The sequence below is a fragment of the Gorilla gorilla genome, chromosome 18, assembly GCF_029281585.2.
Source record: "Gorilla gorilla gorilla isolate KB3781 chromosome 18, NHGRI_mGorGor1-v2.1_pri, whole genome shotgun sequence".
In the NCBI taxonomy this organism is placed as follows: domain Eukaryota; kingdom Metazoa; phylum Chordata; class Mammalia; order Primates; family Hominidae; genus Gorilla; species Gorilla gorilla.
The window spans coordinates 24,890,230-24,914,094 of NC_073242.2; the positions used below are offsets into that span (position 1 = coordinate 24,890,230).

Consider the following 23,865-nt stretch of genomic DNA (forward strand, 5'->3'; position numbering starts at 1 on the left):
TTACTCTATCTTCGAAGAAACTTTTAAGACTTCTTCCACCATTAGGCTATGGGGGAGTGCCTCAGAAACACAGGCAGCACGTGTATCCAAGGCTAATTCCCTCCTAGCACTGGAGATGACCATTACTGGGACAATGGCAGGGACAACCACCAGAGGACTGCTGCACACAGCTGTGGACTCACAAAAGACCCCTGCTACTTGTGGGGGACAGCACTGAACTAGAATGAGACTGGAATTCTTTTCATTGGCTGGTTAAGATCAGCTTTTATCAACTTCTTGGTACATTATATTTTCCCTTAATAGCATGACGCCCTTCAAATTATGGCAGAAACCAGTGGGAGCCATTTATTTTAGACATTTATTCCACAAACAAGTTTTCAAAAAGACATCTAAGTGAACACTGATACAAAACAATGAATGGACATCCATTTGCACTAGGTCTTGGAATGCATTCAGAGGCAGAGGCTTCCAGTTTCACAAGTTACTCAGACATTCCTTTAGCCAGGGCTGCCCCAGCTCCCTCACAGCTGTCTTGTCTGTCACTGGGCGCCAGACCTCCTGACAGAGGCTTCCTTCACTTCAGCCTACCTGCCACTGGTTATCGAGGTGCTTGGGGGGCTGCCTGCTGTGGACCACGAGGGACTTGACCTTTCTCCTTCCCAAACAAGCTCTTGGGCTGAGTTTGCTGTCACAGCATCCCCTCCCTTTCCTGAAGCATGCGATGGATTTGGTATGGCCAGATGCGGCAGGCACAGGAGAGCTGGGCCAGCAGCCTGGTCTTCTAACCTCTTCCGCATCTATATCACGCTCCACAGCCTCATGAAACATTAGAGCCAGAGCAACTTAGCAGTTAAGTTCAACTTCTCTTCAGATGAGGAGCCGAGGCCCAGAGAGGCTATGATGTGTCAAACAACACTCATTTAGTGACAAGATTAAAACTTGCTTCTTTCAGCTTCTGGTCTCATGCTCATTCCACCAAGGCCAGGCTGCCCTGAGCCATTTATGTGTGAGGTTTCCCTTTTTAAAAAACTGTTTCTTTCCAGATGAATGAATTAGGTTGAATGCATAATAACATCACTGGTAAGAACTGGAGGTATTTGTGGCGGTAACAAAGCAAGCCTAGGTGGGACATACGACCCCAGTTTCCAAAATGCCTTCGATAAGATGATAGTGAAAAGTTGTCAGTCTATGCTGCTTTTCAAAAACAGGATTTGACACAATTTACAAGGAAATAAGACAAAATTAAATAAATATAGGTTGGGGTAGTTGGTTGAGGTGGGCTGTAAGTTTTGTTGAACTTTCCAGCAGCCAGAACAAAGAGAGAAAAAGCAGCTTAAGTTACAAAAATCACAGTGTTTGTAATACATACATACAGATCTACACACACATGTAGACGTGTGTGTGCATACATACTGCGCTTAGGATCAGAGCTTTCCTTGGTACTGAGATCTAGATAAAAAAACCTTTTTCTATGAATCTTCATAAAGGCAATGTTGTGTGATCTAAAAGACACATTGGTCAGAACATGATTATTCATTTTGACTTACATGTACCAGGTGAAAACAAACAAAATGCAGGGAGACAAGTAGCGTTGGTCTAAAATGGGGGGGGACCTTCCATTTCTTCAGAACAAAGTTCATCAAATTAATGTAACACATGTCTAGACAGCCCATTTACAATTAGGAGTAGAGGTAGGGGAACCCAAATTCCACCTCAGCTTGCTCCCAGGCATATGAGAGTTAAACAGAATCAGTTTGTCCCACTAGAGAGGGAATGGGTCTTGACCCTTTCCTGCCACTGGGGAAGGTTGAGAGATGAAGGTACAGAATATGATTCTGGGCAACTTAGCGAAACTCTTCTGCAGGGGAAGGTGATGTTCTCATGACTGAGCTCCTGGCCTTCTGTAACTGCCAAGGTGTAAGTGGCCCCAACTTTTGCTGTGATGCTTCCTCTATCAAACTGTGAGTTCCTTGAGCCCAGGCACCATGCCCCTTCCTTCCTTTTTGTATCATTCACTGTGGCTAGAACATGGCCTTACATGTAACAGTGCTTCATATTTATGAATAAGTCATCTACTTTCCTGAATCATGCTTCCACATAATATCAATCCTGTGTACATATTACTAAGTGGTGATTTCTATTAATGTGCATCTTCTCTAGAGCTGGAATCCCAGAACATCTACACAATATAAACACAAGCCCACTGGCACCACAAACATCTTACTGTGCTACGCACACTACCAACATGGAACTGTACTTAGCATTAGAAATCTATAACTTGGACAACACAGAAAAATCAACCTATTGAGATGTGAACAGTCATAATATTTCCAACAAACGTAAATCAGAAACATTTATCAATGTTTACCTGAGTCACCTGCCTTCCAACAGGCCACACCCTATTCTGGCACCATAAATTAGATTTCTTTCTATAGCACCTACCCTCCTAGGTACTTTGCTGAACAAGTTTCAAAAGATTGAAACATACCAAAAGGAAAAATATCATTTCCAGATGGCTTCAAATAAGAGCATTTGACAAAGAAAGGGAGAGATAAGAGCAAAATAATCACCTACAAACAGCCCTAACTCCGGTTCCCTTCCCATTAAACTTGTGACTTCTCCCTTGCCAAAGCAAAGCCACCCTGGGTCACCTACATACTAAGGGAATAAACGCCACTGACTCCATCCTGAAGCAACTGGCCATGGAAAATCAAATTTCTGGGTTTCATCTGTAACTTCAAGTCAATTAACCATCCCCCATCAGAACTTTTCCTTCAGTGTTTACTGGGTTACTGCCGGGGGGGCTCAAAGAGATTTTTCAGACAAAACAAGTAAACGAGGAAAACAAAAATGGTGTTCTGGATTGAAGTTTTTATAAATGTTCCCACTTTTCACCCAGTGAGCTCTAGAGTTCTGTTAAGTTACTTGGCGCACTACAGTTAGGTTTCTGATGTGGTGAACAGGGACTAGAAGCCTCAGGAAAAGAGACTGGGAGATTTAACAGCCAGACCTGAGAGCGCTGGTCTAAGCTGAGGTGGCTATCTGATCGACAGCAGGCCAAAGGAGTCCAACTGGTCTTAGAAATGTTTCAGGTGTCTATTACCTCTTCCCTATCCCCTTAAAGTTTTAGAAACACTATTATAATATTATACTGCAGTGCGGGGGTGGGAGGTACGAAATATGCCAACATGCCAGTCATGTTCTAGATAAGAGCCAGAGAAGTTAGAGGATAGAACTAGAACGCATCTGAAATCCTACTTTGCTTTAGTGAGACACACCATGAGCAGGCCTCCTATTCTATCTGAGGAGGGCATGGTAGTTCGGAAGAGGCCGGCAGGAGCACCCAGAGCAACTGAGAGGTAAGTGCAGGGCTATGAGAAACAGTAGGAGGACCTGGGATTACTTATAGGCTGGAGAAGCAGCAGCCAGGGGATTTAAGTCTTCGGGTACAGAAAAGGATGAGGGGTGATCAATTGCTTCTCACCTCCATGGAGGGCAAGGCATTAGTAACAGGATTTCAGTGACAATACAGGGATTCTGCCCTAGCTATTTGGATCAACTTCTTGACAAAAAAAAAAAAAGGTACACTGTAACAGACTTCTGAGGAAAGCTATAAAATCTTCACTCTTCTTTTGTGGATCTCTTCAAAACCAAGATGGATTTGATGTAGTTCTGATCAGACTCCTCAAAGTTCTATCTAAATGTGAAAATCTGTTATCAAGTTGCATCCAGGATCTCACGGAGTAGGTAATAACAACAAAAAAACTTTTGGCATTTTTTATATCCTTGAAGACAACTCTCACCCATATGGAAGATCTTGAATGTTGCCGAACTTAGCAATCCAGTTGCAGTGGCCTCAATGTACTGAAGAGTATTTCATTCTGAACTCGGACAATGTATCTTCTCCACATTCTTAAAAGGAGAAGCTGAGACACACAGAAGAGGAGGAACAGACTGATGAAGTTAGAGGCAGAGGTGAGAACAGGATGAAAGTGTTTATTTATATTCTCAAGTTTATCTTGGGAATTACACTTCATAGCTAAGAAAAGATTGCTTCCAAGAATGAGATTAGGGTAAAATGGCTAAGGGGGCATTTAGGAAGAGAAGATCATCATCAAAAAGTTTTCCTAAATTCATCAGTCTTTCCCTTATGTGGGTTCTCAGGGCAATACAGAGATGGAGGGTGTGGCAGAGGCTTTTCTCTCACATGAACTTCCCGATGTTTGGTAAGAACAGAACTCTTACTGAAACGTTTGCCACACTGGGCACATCCATAGGGCTTCTCTCCAGTGTGTATTCTCCGATGTTCTCGAAATCTCGTACAGTTACTGAAACTTTTTTCACAGTCCACACATTTGTAGGGATTCTCCCCAGTGTGAACTCTCCGGTGGGCGCTGAAATGAGAACTGTTGGTGAAACTTTTCCCACACTCTCCACACTGATAGGGCTTCTCACCGGTGTGCGTTCTCTGATGTATAATAAGACTAGAGCTCTGACTAAAGCATTTTCCACACTCTCCGCATCTGTAGGGTTTCTCTCCTGTGTGGATTCTCTGGTGGGCACCAAAATTTGAGGAGTCATTAAAGCTTTTTCCACAGTCAAGACATTTAAAAGGTTTTTCGCCTGTGTGGATTCTTTGGTGTCTGATCAGGCTCCTGCTTCTACCAAAGCACTTCCCACAGACACCACACTTGTAAGGATTCTCCTTGTGGTGGGTCATCCGGCACATCAGACGAGTGCTCCTTCCAAAGCTTTCTCCATATTTGAGAAGTCTGTAGGGTCTCTTCCCTACAAAAGGCCTCTGATGCACAACGGCTTTCCCTAAATCTCTAGGCTGAGACATCGGCTTTCCCTGTCTAATTCCTTGAAGATTTTCCCATTGTCTTCCTGAGATGCATTCCCTTTTGCGATATTTGCTGGGGTCGGTACTCTGGGAAACAACTCTTTTAGACTTTTCTATTAATGCCCTATGCTGTTCCATGTCCTTATATACTATCTGTGTTGGATCCTCCTTGATGCTACTTCCGATTTCAAAATCTGAAAAAATGAAAGACAATACAAATTTTATACAAGTCTGATATTAAACATAAACAACCTGGCTTGCAAGGCTTGATCCGCTTGCTCTCCATACACTTCTCTAACCTCAGATCCTGTGACTCTTCCCTGATTCATTCTGCTATATTTCTTTCCATTCATAAACAGGCCAATAACAGCCAGTACAGAGTAGGCCTTCAGAAATGTTTCCTGCATTATAATCCAAGCCATCATTCCCCATCCATATCCCGATTAACAAGGGGGCAACCTGGCTTATCTCCCTGAGGTTCCACTCTAATTCATCCTATTTTCATAATTTCACCTCTATACTAAAGCACACTACACCACGCTGATCTCTAGATTAGATTCTGACTAAGTCCAAGTTCCTCGAGGGACCTGAGGAACTAAGTTCCTCTACATATCTAATCATATCCCACCCAAGGGTACCTGTTTCTTTTCAAATGTTCTTCTCACTTTGTTTTTCAGGCTGTCCCATAAACCACACTAAACGAAATCTTAATTCTCACTGTTACCCAAATTGGATTATTTTCTCACTCTTTTCACCTACATCCCACGTTCACTACATCTTGGATCCAGATTTTCTGTTAAGTTTTCTGGACAGAGAGCATGACATGGTGAACAGAGACAAGTTTTGGAATTACACGGCTCTAAGTCTGGTCCCATCTTGGTCAGTTATTAACTGTGTGATTTTTGTATTAACTTATGGAAAATTCAAACACAGAAAAGTCTGGAGAACAGTATGTATAATGAACTCCCACAAACCACTTACCTACATTTAACTATGACCTATTCATGGCCAATCTCATTTTATTTCCACTCCCACACTCTCCCTGCTCCCTCCATCCAGACTACTTTGAAGCCAATTCCAGACATCACGTTATTTCATCCATAAACATTTCACAAGCTGTGCAACTTAGGCCCAATTCAGGTTAATCCTTGTTCTTAAGCATCTGCTCTCCTGCCTTGTTTCTATTGCCAGTTTCAACATTACTTTCCTTCCACACATTCAGTAGAAACCACAGATAACTCTCAATCCCAAGTGTGGAGGCTGTGGCATGAGACGGGGAGAGGAGGGCAGCCATCAATCAATCTAGACACTTAAGTAAAAAGCCCTAACAATTCCATCTTTCACTTCTTAGTACTTCTTTTTTGTCACCCAGACTGGAGTGCAGTGGCATGATCATAGCTCACTGCAGCCTTGACCTCCCAGGATCAAGTGATCCTCCCACCTCAACCCCAGAAGTTGCTGGGATTACAGGTGCACACCACCACTCCCAGCTAATTTTTTATTTTTTGTAGAGATGGGGTGTATGTTGCCTAGGCTAGTCTCAAACTCCTGTGCTCAAGCGATCCTCCCACCTTGGCCTCCCAAAGTGTTAGGATTACAGGTGTGGGCCACCACACCTGGCCTGTCAGTACTTCTTTTGAAGTTTTCTGATTGAGTTCAACATTGTTCTGGGATTTGGAGGAAGTCACAGCCTAGGAGTTGGCTCAGAGAAAGCTTGATAATTTGATGATAGGTCTGGAGCTCACTTTAAAAACAAGATTCACAAGGACTTTGTTTCCAGTTATCAAAGCCAGGGTTCTACAGGACTTAATTCAAGCCTTCATACTATAATTTCCCATATATATACTAAGCTAGAGTCACTTGCTTCAATAAACTAGTCCTGAATTACCCTGCATATTCAACTGATTGCCGGGGGCTTAATCTAGTGTTATGGGAAGATGGAGCTCCTGTCCTTCAGGAGCTCACCATGTCTGGGAGATCTTACAAAGTGTTCAGTGCCATAAGACAGAGACAGACAAAGTATGGGAGGTGAGAGAGAATTTGGACATGGAGATATGTAGAGCCAAGGACATTCAAGGTGGAGGGAACATCGCAAGCTAAAGTTTGGATGTGAAAGAGCTTGAGATGCATGTAGGAAATAGCCAGTAGTTCCGCTCTGAATAAGCAGAGTTGAGGAAGGAAAATGCTAACATGTAGACTAGAAGAGTGAGATGAGCTCAGATCAAAAATGGCTGTGAAACCTTAATAAAAGTGTGAGTGGAGAAAACTGGTTTGGAGGCTTTTACAACAGTCTAGGCAAGAGAGAGAGAAGACTGAACTAGACAGTGGCTAATGGTAACTGAAGAGGGGACAGATAGACGTGATAGTCTGGATGAGGGCAGGAGCCCACAGGGAAGAGCCGTGGTGTGGTAAGGAAGATGGTGATGTTAGTTTTGAACATCTTAAGCCTGAGTTACTAGTGACAGGCCCAAGAGGGCGTAAGTCAGTGGGAAACATGCAGGTGGAGCTCAGGACCAGAATAAAGTCTTTTATTTAGTCTCTGCCTATCTTTTTTGTCTTGCACACCCCATATAACCATAAGATATTCTTCTTTTGTGCTTACTGAAACACCTTCTTCATCCACGTTTTTTCTCATGTGTAATTCCAAGTTTTTCTTCCCCACGGTACTTCCAGGAGATACAAAACACTGTCTGACCCATACCAACAAAAACCAAGGCTGAGAACCCAAGGACTGAGTCACTCTAATGTGAGTTCCTCCTTTGAATAGAAGCACCATGAGAACAGGAACTTTGTTTTTTTTCAGATGGAGTCTCACTCTATCACCCAGGCTGGAGTGCAATGGCACGATCTCGGCTCACTGCAACCTGCGCCTCCCAGGTTTCAAGTGATTCTCCTGCCTCAGCCTCCTGAGTAGCTGGGATTACAGGTGCCCACCACCACACCCAGCTAATTTTTGTATTTTCAGTAGAGACAGGGTTTCGCCATGTTGGCCAGGCTGGTCTTGAACTCCTGACCCCAGGTGATCCACCCGCCTCAACCTCCCAAACTGCTAGGGTTACAGGTGTGAGCCACCATGCCAAGAACATCACTGCTATATCCCCTGTTCTTCAAGTAGCACAGGCACTCAAATATTTCTTGAATGAAGGAATATTCATGAGCTATGTGCAAGATCTACTGATTTTTCAGTAAATCACACTTATTCCTCCTTTGGACTAAAACTCCTTGGTTTTGCACCTTACCATTTGGGCTCTGCAGTAGACCTGGAGGTCCCTGGAATTCTGGCTCTTGCACAATTTCCTCCTCGCTCATTCTCTCACTGCAAGAGTCTTCTATTACTGCCTCCTGTGAGGTCTCTTCAGGTTCCCAGCCTGTAAGTTCCTGGGGTTCAACCTCAATACCCCCTCTTTCTTGCCTTGAAGGTGATGGGACTTCCTCTGGGGTGCTGGGGGAAGGAGCAGATGCCTGAGAGTTAATCAGGGCATCCATCTCCTTGTAGAACGCGCAGGACTCTAGCACGTGGCCATTTTTCACCTTGCGGTAACTCTTCTGAAGGCTTTTGAACTTGGTTCGGCACTGTTCTGGTGTCCGGAGGAAGCCGCACTCTCGAAGCTGTTCAGCTACAGCCCCATACAACTTGCTCTTCCGATGACAGGCTTGAAGTGCTTCATAAAACCGAGTCTCACGGAGGATATCAAGAAAAGTCTTGGTTTCTTCATAGCCCCAGTGCACGCCTGCCATTTGGGGATAAAGTTCACAATGTAACAGAGAAAAGGAGTCTGTAGCCTCTATACTATATACATTAAGAAATGTAGAGGTAAAAAAAAATCCCATTCACAGTGGCAACAAGAACTACATATGCCTAGGAATAAGCTTTGCAAGAAATGAGAAGGTCTATATCAAAATGTGTAATATCATAAAACTAGAAAAAATGACAAGACACTGTTTATGAATAGGAAGACTGAAGTTGTACAGATATCATTTCTCATATGACTCTATAGTCAAAATCCCAGATTTTTAAAATTGAAATCGGTAATCTCAAAGCTTATTTGGAAGAATAAAAATGCAGTCCCCCAAATCTGCCATTGCTATGGTGATTAACTAAATGATTTAGTTCTCTAGAAGTCTCTTTCCAAAGTGGTTAAGAATAATGACTAGAATTTCCAATAGGAGCTTTCCCCCTCAAATTTCCTACCACTTCTGTAAGCAGTCTTCCTTGAGGAGCAGAACTATGTTCAGAGTAGTTTTTGGATATCATTAAATCCTCTACTTTGAGATGAAATGATCTGTAAGACAAGACTATGTTCTGCATTTATAGCAGAATAAAACTTTTCAGGGCATATCTAAATATAATTTGTAAAACATGCTTTTTGTATGTTTTGTAATCTATTGTAGGAAAAATCTCTATTCTCTATCTTACTAGGTGGTTTCTTCCAGGCCTATGACTGGATTCCCATATTTGAGACCACCCCAAGAGTCCCAGGCTCATGTTGATGGATTTTCAGATTGGTGAGACCTGTCTAGGCATAATGCATCTTCCCATCTTAGCAGATGTTTATTTTTTATTTTTTGAGACAGAATCTCAGTCTGTTGCCCAGGCTGGACTGCAGTGGCACAATCATGGCTCACTGAAGCCTTGAACTCCAGGGCTCAAGCGATCCTCTCGCTTCAGCCTCCTGAGTAGCTGGGACTACAGGAGTGTGCCACCACGCCTGGCTAATTGTTTTATTTTTTGTAGAGACGGAGTCTCGCTGTGTTGCCCAGCTGCTCTCAAACTCCTGGCCTCAAGGGATCCTCCCAGCTCAGTCTCCTAAAGTGCTAGAATTACAGGTATGAACCACCGCATCCAGCCAGATATTTCTTTTGAATGAGTTTAGTCATGGATACATTCCCTAGCCTGATTTAGTTTTCCATTCTATGTAAGAATTTATGGGCTGGGTGCGGTGGCTCATGCCTGTAATCGCAGCACTTTGGGAGGCCGAGGTGGGTGGATCATTTGAGGTTGGGAGTTTGAGACCAGCCTGACCAACATGGTGAAACCCTGTCTCTACTAAAAATATAAAAATTAGCCAGGCGTGGTGGTGGGTGCCTGTAATCCCAGCTACTTAGGAGGCTGAGGCAGGAGAATTGCTTGAACTCACCCAGGAGGAGGAGGTTGCAGTGAGCCGAGATTGCGCCACTGCACTCCAGCCTGGGTGACAGAGTGAGACACCGTCTCGGAAAAAAAAAAAAAAGAATTTATCTCTAGCTGCAGTAAAGAAACATTACTAATAACAGTGATACCAGGCAATGCTGTATTATATTTTAGCATTTTCACAGTGCCTTCTTTATATTATCCTATTTAACACTAATAACAACCCTATGAGGTATTCTTAGCCATATTTTACGGATGAGAAAATTGAAGCTCAAAGTAGTTACGTGATGTGTCTACTGTCATACAGTTATTAATTGGCGATTTAATTCTGCATGTCTCAGTCACAAAATATTTAACACCAGCTCTCTTTTGCATGGTGTATCTGTCTGCCTTTTTAATTTTAATGTCTCTGTATTATATTTAAGGTGGATCTCTTATAAGCAATTAATGTCTGATAATCTTAGTTCTTTAAGTTTGTAATTAATTATATATTTGGATTTATATCTTATTTTTTTCCATCTGACTCATCTATTTTGTATTCTTTTTTCTCTCCTTTGTCTTCTTTTAGATTACACAAAAATTGTTTATTTTATTTTTAATGTAAACCTGTTGAAACTGTTACATAATTTTTTACTGGTTATTTTAGATAACGTAATAATGCATGCTTGACTTATAATGCAATATAATTGATTGCTTTATGCCAATTATCAGATAATACTAGATCCTTAGAACCCTGTAACTCCATTTGTCTTCCTTCCACAAGGACCCAAACACTCAAAATCCATGCTGTGCTCTAAAGTGAAAACGACTCCTCCACGGCCACTTGGAGCTGTTACTCTGACTGCAATGGGGGCAGCAGCAAGCACCTGAGAGTACTTCAGTGATGTGGCCACACCACAGTGAAAGTGGTGAGGTGTGTGTGACAGCACCCCCCGGGTTTGGCCACTTCTGGTCTACTCCTTTTTCCACAAGATCACACATCTGTTTCCTTACCAGAGAAACAAAGCACAATTCTTACCACTGAGGTTCTGAAACAAGACAGGAGCACCATGGATTTCGGACTTGCGGATAAATTCGATGCCTATTTCATCACCATCAGAATCTTCTGCAGCTTCCTCCTCCTCCACCAAGCTGATGTGTTCCTTAGTGCTGATGGCAATTCTCTTCAGTCTGGGGACAGGTATCATCTCCTTTGGTTTATCAGTAGACGGAGCACGGGCTGCAGGGTTCAACAAAGCATCCAAGTCCTCAAAGAAGGCGCAGGGTTCTAGCATGTGGCCATTTCTCACCTTTCGATAGCTTTTCTGGAGACTTTTGAACTTGGTTCGACACTGTTCTGGGGTTCTAAGGAAGCCACATTCTCGCAACCATTCAGCCACAGCACCATACACTTGGCTATTTCGGGGACAGGCCTGAAGTGTTTCATAAAAGCGAGACTCTTTGAGAATTGCCAGGAAAGTCTTTGTTTCCTCATAGCTCCAATGCACACCTGCTATCTTTTCATCTTCTAAACCCCACTGCTGCTGCTCTCTCCATGTTTTTCCTGCACTCCTTGCAGGGACCTGAATAGCATGAACTGACTTTTCCTTGACATAGTTGCTTCGTAGGATACTTCTCTTGTTAGAGGAATGCAGACCTAGAGTCCATGGCTCCTTTCTCTGTTCCAACCGGGTTATCTTGTTAGATGTAGACACTGCACTTCCTACAGTAAAATAAACATATTTCATGGTAGACATAGAAGTCATTACTGCATGCCTCAATCTTCTGCTGTCACATGCTCTCCTGGGCCACTTGTTCACACCCAAACCTTCCTCAGCTGTGACACTGCACATTTATTTTTACATGACTTCCTTGGTACAAACATTTACTAACTTACATGATCATTTTACTTCTCATATATGTACCATTTCTTTTCCTAGCTAGTTCTTACAGGAAAACCTTTAAGGGTAAGAATATATATTTTTAACCTTTGATTCTCTCTCAGTAGCCAGTGTTGTGTTAGGTTCAGGGTATGCTCCTACTCAGTATTTGTTACTTGTAAAATAAAGTGTATCTTTTTCCCACATTCCCCTCCATGCCCACCCCAACATACATAACATACATACATATATAGGCACTGGGACTATAAGAGATGAGAAGCCAATAATTTTTTGTTAAACTATATTACAAAGCTACAGTAATCAAAACAGTATGGTACTGGTATGAAAACAGACAGAAAGACCAGTAGAACAGAATAGAGAGCATAGAAGGAAGTCCACACATGTAGAGCTAAATAATCTTTGACAGAGTGCCAAGAACACATCACTGGGAAAAGGTCATCTTTTCAACAAATGGTGCTCAGAAAACTGGATATCCAGATGCAAAAGAATGAAACTGGACCCCGTCTTACACGACTCACAAAAATGGACTCAAAATGGATTAAGCCTTAAATATAAGACCTGAAACCATAAATCTCCTAGAAGAAAACACAGGGGACAAAGCTCCTTGACGCTGGTCTGGGCAATAATTTTTTTGGATATGACATCAAAGCACAGGCAATGAAAGCAAAAATAAATGAGAGGGACTACATCAAACTACAAAGCTTCTATACAGCAAAAAAAAAAAAAAAAATCTAATCCAAAACAACAACAACAACAAAAACAGTCAACAAAGTGATGAAAAAATCTATGGAATAGAAAAAAAGATTTGCAAACCACTCATCTGCTAAGGGGTCAATAACTAAAATATACAAGGAACTCCTACAATTCAATAGCAAAATAACAACAAACCAAACAAATAATCTCATTAAAAAATAAGCCAAGGATATGAATGGACATCTTCCCAAAGAAGACATACAAATGGCAGATAGGTACATGAAAAGGTGCTCAACATTGCTAATCATCAGGGAAATGCAAATCAAAGCCACAATGAGATATCATTTCATACCTTTCAGAATGGCTATTATCAATGAGACAAAAATAAGAAGTGTTGGTGAGAAGAAAATGAAACCTCTGACTACTGTTGGCAGAGCTGTGAATTGGGAAGAGTCATTATGGAAAACAGTACAGAGGTTCCATAGAGAACTAAAAATAGAATTACCATATGATCCAGCAATCCTGCTACTGGGTATATATGCAAAAATATTAAAATCAGTAGGCCAAAGAGGCACTACCATGTTCACTGCAGCATTATTCACATACAGCTAAGATGCGGAAGCAACCAGGAGGCTGAATGGATAGAAAATGTGGTCTATATACACAAAGGAATATTATTCCGCCTTAAAAAAGAAGAAAATTCTGCCTTTTGCAACAACATGGATGAACATGGAGAACATCATGTTAACTAAGGTAAGCCAGGCACAGAAAAGACATATATCACATGACCTCACTTTTTTGGCAGTATCTAAAAAAGTCCAACTCATAGAAGTAGAGAGTAGAAGATGGTTACCAGAAGCTGGGGGAGGAGGAGGGAAGATGGGGAAAGTGGAGATTTGATCAAAGGGTACAAAATTTCAGTTAGATGGGAGGAATAAACTTTAGTAATCTATTATATAAATTTAGTAATCTATTATATAGTGACTATAATATGTAGTAATGCTTTGTCTATTTCAAAATTGCTAGAAGAGTATATTTTCTTTTATTTTTGAGACAGAGTGAGCCCAGGCTGGAATGCAGTGGCACAATCTCGACTTGCCTCTGCCTCCTGGGTTCAACAGATTCTCCTGCCTCAGACTCCCAAGTAGCTGGGATTACAGGCACCCACCACCACACCTGGCTAATTTTTGTATTTTTAGTAGAGATGGTGTTTCGCCACGTTGGCTAGGCTGGTCTCAAACTCCTGACTTCAGGTGATCTGGCTGCCTCAGCCTCCGAAAGTGCTGAGATGATAGGCGTGAGCCACTGTGACTGGCCTAAAAGAGTAGATTTTAGATATCTTCACCATGGGAAAATAAGCATGTGAGGTGATGAATTTTTTTTTTTTTGAGACAAGTTCTTGCTCTGTCGCTCAGGCTGAAGTGCAGTGGCACGATCTCAGCTCACTGCAACCTCTGCCTCCTGGGTTCAAGCAATTCTCCTGCCTTAGCCTCCCAAGTAGCTGAGACTACAGGTGCATGCTGCTGCGCCCGGCTAATATTTGTATTTTTAGTAGAGATGGGGTTTTACTATGTTGGCCAGGCTTGTCTTGAACTCCTGACCTTGTGATCCACCCACCTCAGCCTCCCAAAGTTCTGGGATTACAGGCATGAACCACCATGCCCTGCTGAGGTGATGGATTTTTTAATTAGCTTGATTTAATCACTCCCCAACGAAAACATGTATCAAAACATCACATTGTACCCCATAAATATACACAATTATTATCTGTCAATTAAAAAAAGACAAATGATAACAAGGTTGTGGAGAAAAGGGAATGGTCATGCACTATTGGTGGGAATGTAAACAGGTACAGCCATTATGGAAAACATTAGGGAGGCTCCTCAAAAAATCAGAACTACAATATGATCCAGCAATCCCACTTATGGTACATATCCCAAGGAGACAAAATCAGCATCTTGAAGAGATAGATGTACTCCCGTGCTCAATGAAGCATTATTCACAATAGTCCAGACATGGAAACAACCCAAGTATCTGCTGACAAATGAATATTGAAAATGTGAAAATATAGGAAAAAAAATATAATGGAGTACTAGCCAGTCATAAAAAAGGAGCCTGGGCGCAGTGGCTCACACCTGTAATCCCAGCACTTTGGGAAGCCAAGGTAGGTGGATCACAAGGTCAGGAGTTCGAGACCAACCTGGCCAATATGGTGAAACCCCGTCTCTACTAAAAATACAAAAATTAGCCGGGCATGGTGGCATGAACCTGCAGTTCCAGCTACTCGGGAGGCTGAGGCAGGAGAATCGCTTGAACCCAGGAGGCAGAGGTTGCAGTGAGCCGAGATTGCGCCACTGCACTCCAGCCTGGGTGAGAGCAAAACTCTGTCTCAAAAAAAAAAAAGAAGGAAATCCTGCCATTTGTGACAACACTTGGAGGGCATTGTGCTAAGTGAAGTAAACCAGACAGAGGAACACAAATATGATCTCACTTACATGTGGAATCTAAAATGCTGAACTTAGAGAAAGTGAGAAGAGAACGGTGGTTGCCAGGGGCTTGGGTAAGGGGAGATGATGGTCAAAGGGTATAAGCTTTCAGTTATAAGATTAATAAATTCTAATGTATACAGCAATACAGCATGATGGTTACAGTTAATAATATTATAGTGTATACTTGAAATTTGCTGAGAGTGTAGATCTTAAGTGTTCTCAACACACACATACATAACTATGTAAGGTGATGGATGTGTTAACTCAAATGTGGTAATTATTTTACAATGTGTATGTACATAAAATCATCAAGTTGCAATATGACATTCTTAAATATACATAATTTTATTTGCATATATATACATATATATAGTTTTTGAGATGGAGTTTCGCTCTTGTTGCCCATGCTGGAGTGCAATGGTGTGATCTCGGCTCATTGCAATCTCCGCCTCCTGGGTTCAAGCTATTCTCCTGCCTCAGCCTCCCAAGTAGCTGGGATTACAGGCATGTTCCACCATGTCCAGCTAATTTTGTATTTTTAGTACAGATGGGGTTTCACCATGTTGGTCATGCTGGTGTTGAACTCCTGACCTCAGGTGATCTGTCTGCTTTGACTTCCCAAAGTGCTGGGATTACAGGCATGAGCCACTGTGCCTGGCCTTATTTGCATATATTTAATAAATAAATATTAAATTTATTTGTACCCCAATAAAGCCGAAAAAAATTTGGTAGAAGAACCTAATTTCCAAACAAAACTTACAGGAACCCACAAATACATATATCAAAGAAATAAAATTGAGTTGTTTTGCTTAAGGAGGTTGAGGGTAGGTGGGCAAAAAAAAGCCTTATATCTTATTATAGCTTTGTGGTCCTGAGACACGTCAAAGATGTCTTTCTCCTCAAAAGAGACTGAAATCTACTTTTCTATTACATGAGGGGGAAAAATAATCTGTGACTTCACATTTGAAAATTATTGGTACAGATATATTTTCGTATTTATTGAAAACAAAATATTTCATTAATAAAATATTTCATTAATTAAAAAAAACTTCTGAAGACATTTTGGTGAGGTTAATAGGAAAGAGCTGTTAAGAACAGAAAGCAAATTGAGAATTTGCCAGCTTACGATACAAAAGAGATGAACATGTCGTAATTTGAATCCTAGCTACATTGCTTACTTTACTTTGACCAGGGGAAGTTTCTTAAGCTCTCTAAGCCTCAGTTTCCTAAGGAATAATACCATTTACTGTACTACACCATTTTATGTAATACAAATATGATAGTCATATGTAACTCCTCTCCAATGTTTTAATCACTAAATTATTATTATTATTTTTTTACTGGAAGGAGGAGTGGGTGAGGGAAGAGAACCTGGCTAAGTGATTACACTAGACAATCCTTAGAGATCCTTTAAGTGTTAACATTTCTGTCTGCCTATCTTCTAATCAGTAGAAATGAACACATTAGAAAGCTCCAAGTCTTATATTTGGAAAGGGAAGGAATCCTTACCCAGGGAGACCACGTTCCCAACATTCTCCTTCCTGAAATCCCGGTAGAGGTCCCTTTGGGCAGGAATCTGATGCACATTCTTTCTGTAGGAAAAGCCTCTGGCCACGTGGACATCTTTCACTGGTTCCTGTAATGACACTAACACCAATGACTACCAAGATAACTGCACAGGTCTTCAAAGGATGAGCAATCATAGATGAGGCAGAGAAGAACCCTAAAGCAGAACTGAAATCAAGGAACAAGTGGATAGTTTGTGCCAAATGAAGCAGAAGAGAAAGAATCATAAGATGACAACATAAACAAGATGATCCAGCAAGGAGTCTCATTACTCAGAAGACTGGGTCCCATCTTTTCAGGAAAAGGAATAAGGGGGAAATATACTTATACACTTGTGAGGACTATAAGTATATTTACAGTAAGTAAAGTAAGTATATTTAAAGTAAGTATAAGTAAAGGAATAAGGGGGAAATATACTCTTGTGGGGAGTATATTTAAGGTACGTAAAGTAATTATATTTAAAGTAAGTATAAGTAAAGAAATAGGGGGAAATATACTTTTATACTCTTGTGGGGAGTATAAGTATATTTAAAGTAAGTATAAGTAAAGGAGTAAGGGGGAAATATACTTTTATACTCTTGAGGGGAGTATAAAAATTTGAGGACAGTGAAGGCACAGAAAGCACTGCACCTAAACACCCTAGTAAGGAAGGCCAGAGAAGATAATTACGGCAGGGCATGGTGGCTCACACCTGTAATCCCAGCACTTTGGGAGGCCGGGTTGGGCGGGTCACTTGAAGTCAGGAGTTTGAGACCAGCCTGGGCAACATGGTGAAACCCTGTCTCTACTAAAAATACTAAAACTTAGCCAGGTGTGGTGGCATGCACCTGTGGTCCCAACTACTCAGGAGGCTGAGGCAGGAGAATCGCTTGAACCCAGGAGGCAGAGGTGGTTGCAGTGAGCTGAGATTGCGCCACCGTACTCCACCGTGGGTGACAGAGTGAGACTCCATCTCAAAGAAAAAAAAGACAATTACAATGTACCTGGGACCCAGCAGGAAGCCGTGTGGTTGTCACTTCCTGATCTAGGGTATTCCATTCATCAGCAAGGGCAGGAACCCAGGCAGAAGGCCGAGCTGTAAGAATAGAAAGAAACGATTAGTAATCTGGGCTTTGACCCTTTAATTCATGCTGTCTCTCTTTTTAAGAGATGAGTACGTATTGAAACACCAACAAAGATAAATTCACCATTTTCTCTGTGAGTTCAGAACAATCCCCAAAAACACAGTACCCTAAAGCTGGGATCACAGCCTCAAATGCTTTCCGGGGGTAAGCAAGTAAATACAGGATGAAGGGGACCAGGTAAGGACTGTGGGAACTGGAGAGCACACAACTGATTGAAAGGGCACTGCCAATGCCAATGCTCAGGTCCCGCTCATGTCTCAGTGTGAGACTATGGCTGTGGTACCTTCCCTCCTTCCCTACCCCCTTTCCCTTCCCCAGCCTTCCTTTTCCCCTCCCTTCCCTTCCCTTTCTCCCTTCCTCTCTCTCTCTCAATCATGGACATTTGCAAGGCATTCCATCATAATATAAATTTGGGAGGCATAAAACAGTATAGTAGTACCGAATCTTGCCTCTCAGTGAAGGGCTGGGTAAATCAGACAGACTTGAGGTTTAAAAATAATTGTGCCATTCTGGGGGAAAAGAAACTAACATTTATTGAGCACTATTATGCATTGGCTCCTTCATGCTGCCGCATTTAATCTGCACGAATAGCCTTGCTATTTCCCTCTTAAAGATGAGAGGACTGGGTGTGGTGGCTCACGCCTGTAATACCAGCACTTTGGGAGGCCAAGGCAGGCAGATCACCTAATGTGAGGAGTTCAAGACCAGCCTGGTCAACATGGTGAAACCCCACCTCTACTAAAAATACAAAAATTAGCCAGGCATGATGGCACACGCCTGTAATCCCAGCTACTCGAGAGACTGAGGCACGAGAATTGCTTGAACCTGGGAGGCGGAGGTTGCTGTGAGCTGAGATCGTGCCACTGCACTCTAACCTGGAACAAGACTCCACCTCAAAGAAAAAATAAAATAAAATAAAATAAAGATGAGAGAATGGAAAGTTTGAGAAGTATCCTGACCAAGGCCACATAGATAAAAAAATGGCAGAGCTAGGTTTTGAATCTAGGTCTGTCTGTCTCTAAAGCCTAAGCTCTTAGCCTCTGTGCATTCATGCTTCTTTTCATATTATTTGCCCAAGATCACAGACAGAGGGTGGCAGAGACAAGATATAAACAGAAGACTTCTGACGGCAGGTTTAGTGATGTTTCCATTCCTCTCTTTAAGACTGAGATGAAGCCACACTTCAGGAGATGGAGAGATCACTGTGGACTGGGAAGGACAGGGTATTCATTTCCTAGCATTTGACCTGAGTCATTAATGTGCAGGGCAGCTATGAATGTCAGTGGTCCCTTCCCTGTGAAATCTTAACTGTTTATCTCTCTTGTATGCCACTTCTGTGATGGCCTGTGAGTCAAACTTTGAACACAAATGCCTTGTTCCCTTTCAAACAGCTTTTTGACTTATTTATAGTCAGCCGAGGGCACATACACATGGCAGGACTGAAAAACACATGATGATTGTAGAATGTAGATCTTATTTTATTTTTTTGTAGAGAAAATGTGTTTGTCTCGCTATCTTGCCCAGGCTGGTCTTGAACTCCTGGCTGCAAGAGATCCGCCTGCCTCGGCCTCCCAAAGTGTTGGGATTACGACGCGAGTCACTGTGTCCAGCCGTGGAGAGTTTACCACCACAGGATCTCATAGTTGGCCCAGGCAATCTAAGTTTCCCCAGTTTGGATCTTTTTTTTTTTTTTTTTTGAGACAGGGTCTCGCTCTGTCACCCAGGCTGGAATACAGTGGTGTGATCACGGCTTACTGCAGCCTCAACCTCCTGGGTTCAAGCAATCCTCCTGACTCAGCCTCCTGAGTAGCTGAGACCACAGGTGCATGCCAACACACCTGGCTAATTTTTTTTTTTTTTTTTTTTTTTGCGATTTTGTAGAGACTGGGTTTTCCCATGTTACCCAGACTCAGTTTCCATCTTTATGATACCTTTTTACTTATATTGCACATGTTCCTAATTCTTGAAGTGAATGAAACCTTTCTTCTATTCTGAATATGTATCTAGGAGGCCCTCCACTGCGCATTCACAGCGTTGGGGTACTGCGGAAATCTGCCCCAGCCTCTGCACTGGGCGTGCTCCGAGTCTTCCCTCTTACCATTCTTGGGTAAGGGCCGACGTTCTCGCTTTCGGTTCAGCTGTTCCTGGTGTCCTGAGTGGAGGCTTCCAGGTTCCTCCCGAGACACCGCCCTGGGCTGGGTCTCCACCTGCTCTGGCTGGAAGTCTGCCACCTCCCACGCTGCTCCAAGTGGGGCGTGCTTCTCCCGGTGCACGGGACTGCTGACCTGAGAAATGAAGTCAATACCATAAGAGGGAGTAAAACAGGCCCATATCAGGGCGAAATTCTCCCAGGAAAGACATCAAAGAAGGACAGAGGCATGAGAAGGAATGAAAATTCCACTCCATTCCCAATGGAGTCTCTGAGAGCGCTGGGCTGAGAGTACTGTCCAGCAGTCTGGGTGTAAGGTAACAGAACAGTATTCTTTTTTCTGAGACAGAGTTTCGCTCTTGTTGCCCAGGCTGGAGTGCAATGGCACGATCTTGGCTCACTGCAACCTCCACCTCCCAGGTTCAAGCGATTCTCCTGTCTCAGCCTCCCAAGTAGCTGGGATTACAGCTATGCACCAACACGACCGGCTGATTTTATATTTTTTTAGTAGAGATGGGGTTTCACTATGTTGGTCAGGCTGGTCTCGAATTCCTGACCTCAGGTGATCAACATGCCTCGGCCTCCCAAAGTGCTGGGATTACAGATGTGAGCCACCGCGCCTGGCCACAGTAATCTTTAATACTAAACAGAGAAGGAAATCTGTCAGAGGTGAAAGAGCCTCCTTGTTGCTAGAATAGATATTATTTGACTCTATATCTGTTAAGTTCACAAAGAAGTTACCAGGACATGAATATATTCACTAGTGAAATGAAAACTTACAAAATTAATATCCACATCTATCTGTCTATCCCTGACCAACACAGCAACCTGCTGATAGATCTCTACACAATGCAAGTCCGATGCAAGGTGAAACTGCAAATCTTGCAAATGCTGCAGGATTTCACGAGGTTCATGAAAGTGAGGTTGAAGAACAACTAGAAGAGCATGCAAGCCACTGAGAAATGAAGATGTGGCAGTTAGACTGGAGGAGAGTGACAGAAATGACGGCATGAGAGCACTTCAGAAGACACTGAGTGCAACAGTAAAACGCTTGGAGACGGCTCTGGGATAACGGATGAAGTCTTTTTTTTTTTTTTTTTTAAAGGGGGAACAGAATAGCCTTTTTTGATCAAAATGCGTAAGTGAACCTCTGTGACGCAAAACCATATTGTTCTCTTATACTGTTTTGTTGCAAACATTATGCCAAAGATGACGATAAATGCTTAGGTGAATAATGTCTGGTTTCCATTGTAAGATAATATTTCAACCAAAGCTTTTATTTTTGTATTTCATGTGAAATTCTGATCCCCTTTTAAGTGGATTCACTTAAAGTGAAAAGACCCCCTTATAGGGTCTTTTATTAGTACCATTTATCTTTCTCTGAAGAGCACGTCTTTCTGCAATACATCCCTGCCCACATGCCTTTCCCATTCCCTGTTTTCTAAGTACAAAAATTTGGAAAATCCTCTCTCACCTGCTGTCTTAGTCTTCCAGTCTTTTTCTCCAAATGCAATACCAGGGCCACCGCTTCCTCTCCACTTTGCGGACACTGCTTCTGTGCCCAAGCCTGAATCTTCTCGGGTAAAATGGTGAGAAACTGCTCAATCACCAGCAGCTCAAGTATTTGCTCCTTGGAACGCAGTTCTGGCTTCAGCCACCGGCAGCAAAGTTCCCAGAGTTTACTGAAAGCTTCATGGGGTCCAGTCACATCCTCATAACAGAATTGCCTGAAGCATTTGCGGAAGGTCTCAGAGCTATCCGATCCTTCCAGAATGGGCTCTGATGCCCACTCGGGGTCCTTTTCCACCTTCATTATTAGGCATCCCTCAACCTCCAGGGGCGCGTCGATCTGAGAGTCGAGGGCGACAGCCATGCTGCAGCCCAGGGGTCAACTTCACGTCTAGCTCAAGGTGGGGACCCAAAGAAGACTCCAAGCGCTCCCTGCTTAATGTTCCTGGGAGTGTGATAAGGTAGGGAGGTAAAAACGGCCAGGTCGGCAGGAACAGGGTATTCCAGGCTGATTAATCAAATCTATGCCAGGCCCTTGAAAAGGCGAACGTATACTCTAAGATGCAAAAGCCCGGCCTCTTCTCCAAACAAGATGTGACCGCGCAATGTGGTTTTCCAGGGTGCATCCCTCTTAATGCAAAGTCGGAAACCGGGAGGCTGGACGACTGGGAGAAAAATGAAGCAGGTTGAGGAAAGGCTGGGCGGAGGCGGACAGCCGGGCCGGGAGGGGGTGTGTCCGCTACTCCCGGGTCGGGCGCGGAAAGGCGAGACCCCGAGTGGGTGGGGCCGGATGTGCAGGCCCCGCCCGGCGCCAGGTTCCGGGCTCGGGTCACCGCAGCACGTCCAGGCCGCTGCGGGTGCTGCTGGGGCCGCCGGATTCGAGAGCGGTGCCGGGCTCTTTCGGGCCCACGACGGCCCCGACCGTCCTCAGGAAACCGCTGCCCACCGAGGAAAGGCCGCAAAAACTGTTCCGCCCGGAAGGGAGAAGAGCTGCGGGGCGAAGCCAGGCCTAGCAGTGGGCAGCGGCCGGCTGCTGGCGTTCGGCCTCATCCACTCGGCCGGCGGAGAGCGCGGGGGGCGCTGGGAACCGCAGACACGCATGCGCCGCCTGCCACCGAGCGCCGCGGGGCCCGCGCGAGGCGTCCTCGCGGGCGAGGGGCTGGGGGAGGGGGGGCCGTGTGGTGGACTCTCGCGAGAGCGCGCGGCGACTCGTCGCTGAGGGACTCTAGGATTGTAGAGGGGCGCGGAGGGTCCTCCCCGGGGCGGAGGGACACAGGGATTCTAGGGAACCTGCCGTCGCGAGTCCCGCTTCAGGCGGCGATTCCAGGCGGCGGCGGGGCCTCCCTGAGGCGGAGGAGTCGGCACTGGGTCCTGGCTGCCGGGGAAGGAGAGCACGGGAGCGGGGACTCGTGTGTCTGGCGGAGGGACACGGCGTTCCGGTGGAGGGATCTTTTCCGTGTACCTGGTCCAGGGCTGCGGTCGGGGATGGAGCGGGTACCCCGACCCTGCGGGACCTTCTTCCCCTGGCGGAGGTGCACGGCGCGGCGTGGTGCTTTTCTGGCGGAAGTATCTGTGCGTGGCCCCAGGCCCTTCCCGGCGCGGTCTCATCTGGGGCCACTTGTTGGCCCTGGCGTTGGGGAGGTTCATGTGGTGGATCCTGATGAGAAGGGGGGTCACAGGGGTCTCGGGGCCAGGGTTCAGCCAGCCAGGCCCCAGCTTGCTCTCTTCTGGTGCTGCCCCGTCCCCGAATTCATAGACCCGGCTTTCCCTCTCTTGAGCACCTACTATGTGCCAGGGTGCGCTTTGCGCATGTAGCAGAGGCAACAGTGTCACCTGGGAAGCTGGTTTCCCCCAAAGGAACTCTTGTCTGTCCGTTGTTGCAGAGCCAGCGCATGAGACCAAGTGTGAGTATCAGGCAGTGCAGCCTTCATTCAGTGGCCATGGAATTGGAGAAGTGGGAGGGTAGCTCGCAAATCAAGCTCTCAGCTCTTGAAAACTGAGAAGTTACAGGTAATAGGGAGTGTTGACGAAAAGTAAAACTGTGCAAAATATTTGAAGAGATTTATTCTGAGCCAAATACGAGTAACCACAGCCTGTGATACAGCCCTCTCGAGGCCCTGAGAACATGTGCCCAAGGTGGTCGGGGTGCAGCTTGGTTTTATGTTTTAGGTTGGCATGAGACATCAGTCAAATACATTAAATACATTGGTTTGGTCCAGGAAGGCGGGACAACGCAAAGGGGTGGGGGTGGAGGCTTCCAGGCTATAGGTGAATTTAAATATTTTCTAGTTGACAATTGGTTGAGTTTGTCTGAAGACCTGGGATTGATAGAAAGGAAATGTTCAGGTTAAGATAAAAGATAGTGGAGACTAAGGTTCTTTTGAAGTCTTATGGTGGCTGCTCTTAGAGATAATAGATGACAAATGTTTCCTATTCAGATCTTCAAAAGGTGTTAGACTTTCAGTTAATCCGTTTAGGATT

General features: G+C 44.0%; 2 protein-coding genes across 2 annotated transcripts in view; one reads left to right on the forward strand and one right to left on the reverse strand.

Moving 5' to 3' along the window:
• Positions 1-340: 340 nt before the first annotated feature.
• Positions 341-22,454, reverse strand: ZKSCAN2 (zinc finger with KRAB and SCAN domains 2). Its single transcript, XM_019012830.4, has 7 exons — positions 21,350-22,454; positions 19,825-20,011; positions 17,586-17,677; positions 16,546-16,672; positions 10,993-11,676; positions 8,083-8,574; positions 341-5,037 (listed from the first exon to the last, which is right to left on the reverse strand). The coding sequence occupies exons 1-7, from the start codon at positions 21,746-21,748 to the stop codon at positions 4,115-4,117; spliced, it is 2,904 nt and encodes a 967-aa protein (XP_018868375.3). The 5' UTR covers positions 21,749-22,454; the 3' UTR covers positions 341-4,114.
• Positions 21,946-23,865, forward strand: part of LOC101152139 (uncharacterized) — a 269,540-nt gene continuing 267,620 nt past the window's right edge. Inside the window, exons 1-2 of the mRNA XM_063699796.1 lie at positions 21,946-21,994; positions 22,076-23,288. Of these exons, the coding sequence (XP_063555866.1) occupies positions 21,946-21,994; positions 22,076-23,199 (1,173 nt within the window). The 3' untranslated portion in view covers positions 23,200-23,288. The remainder of the gene's footprint in view (positions 21,995-22,075; positions 23,289-23,865) is intronic.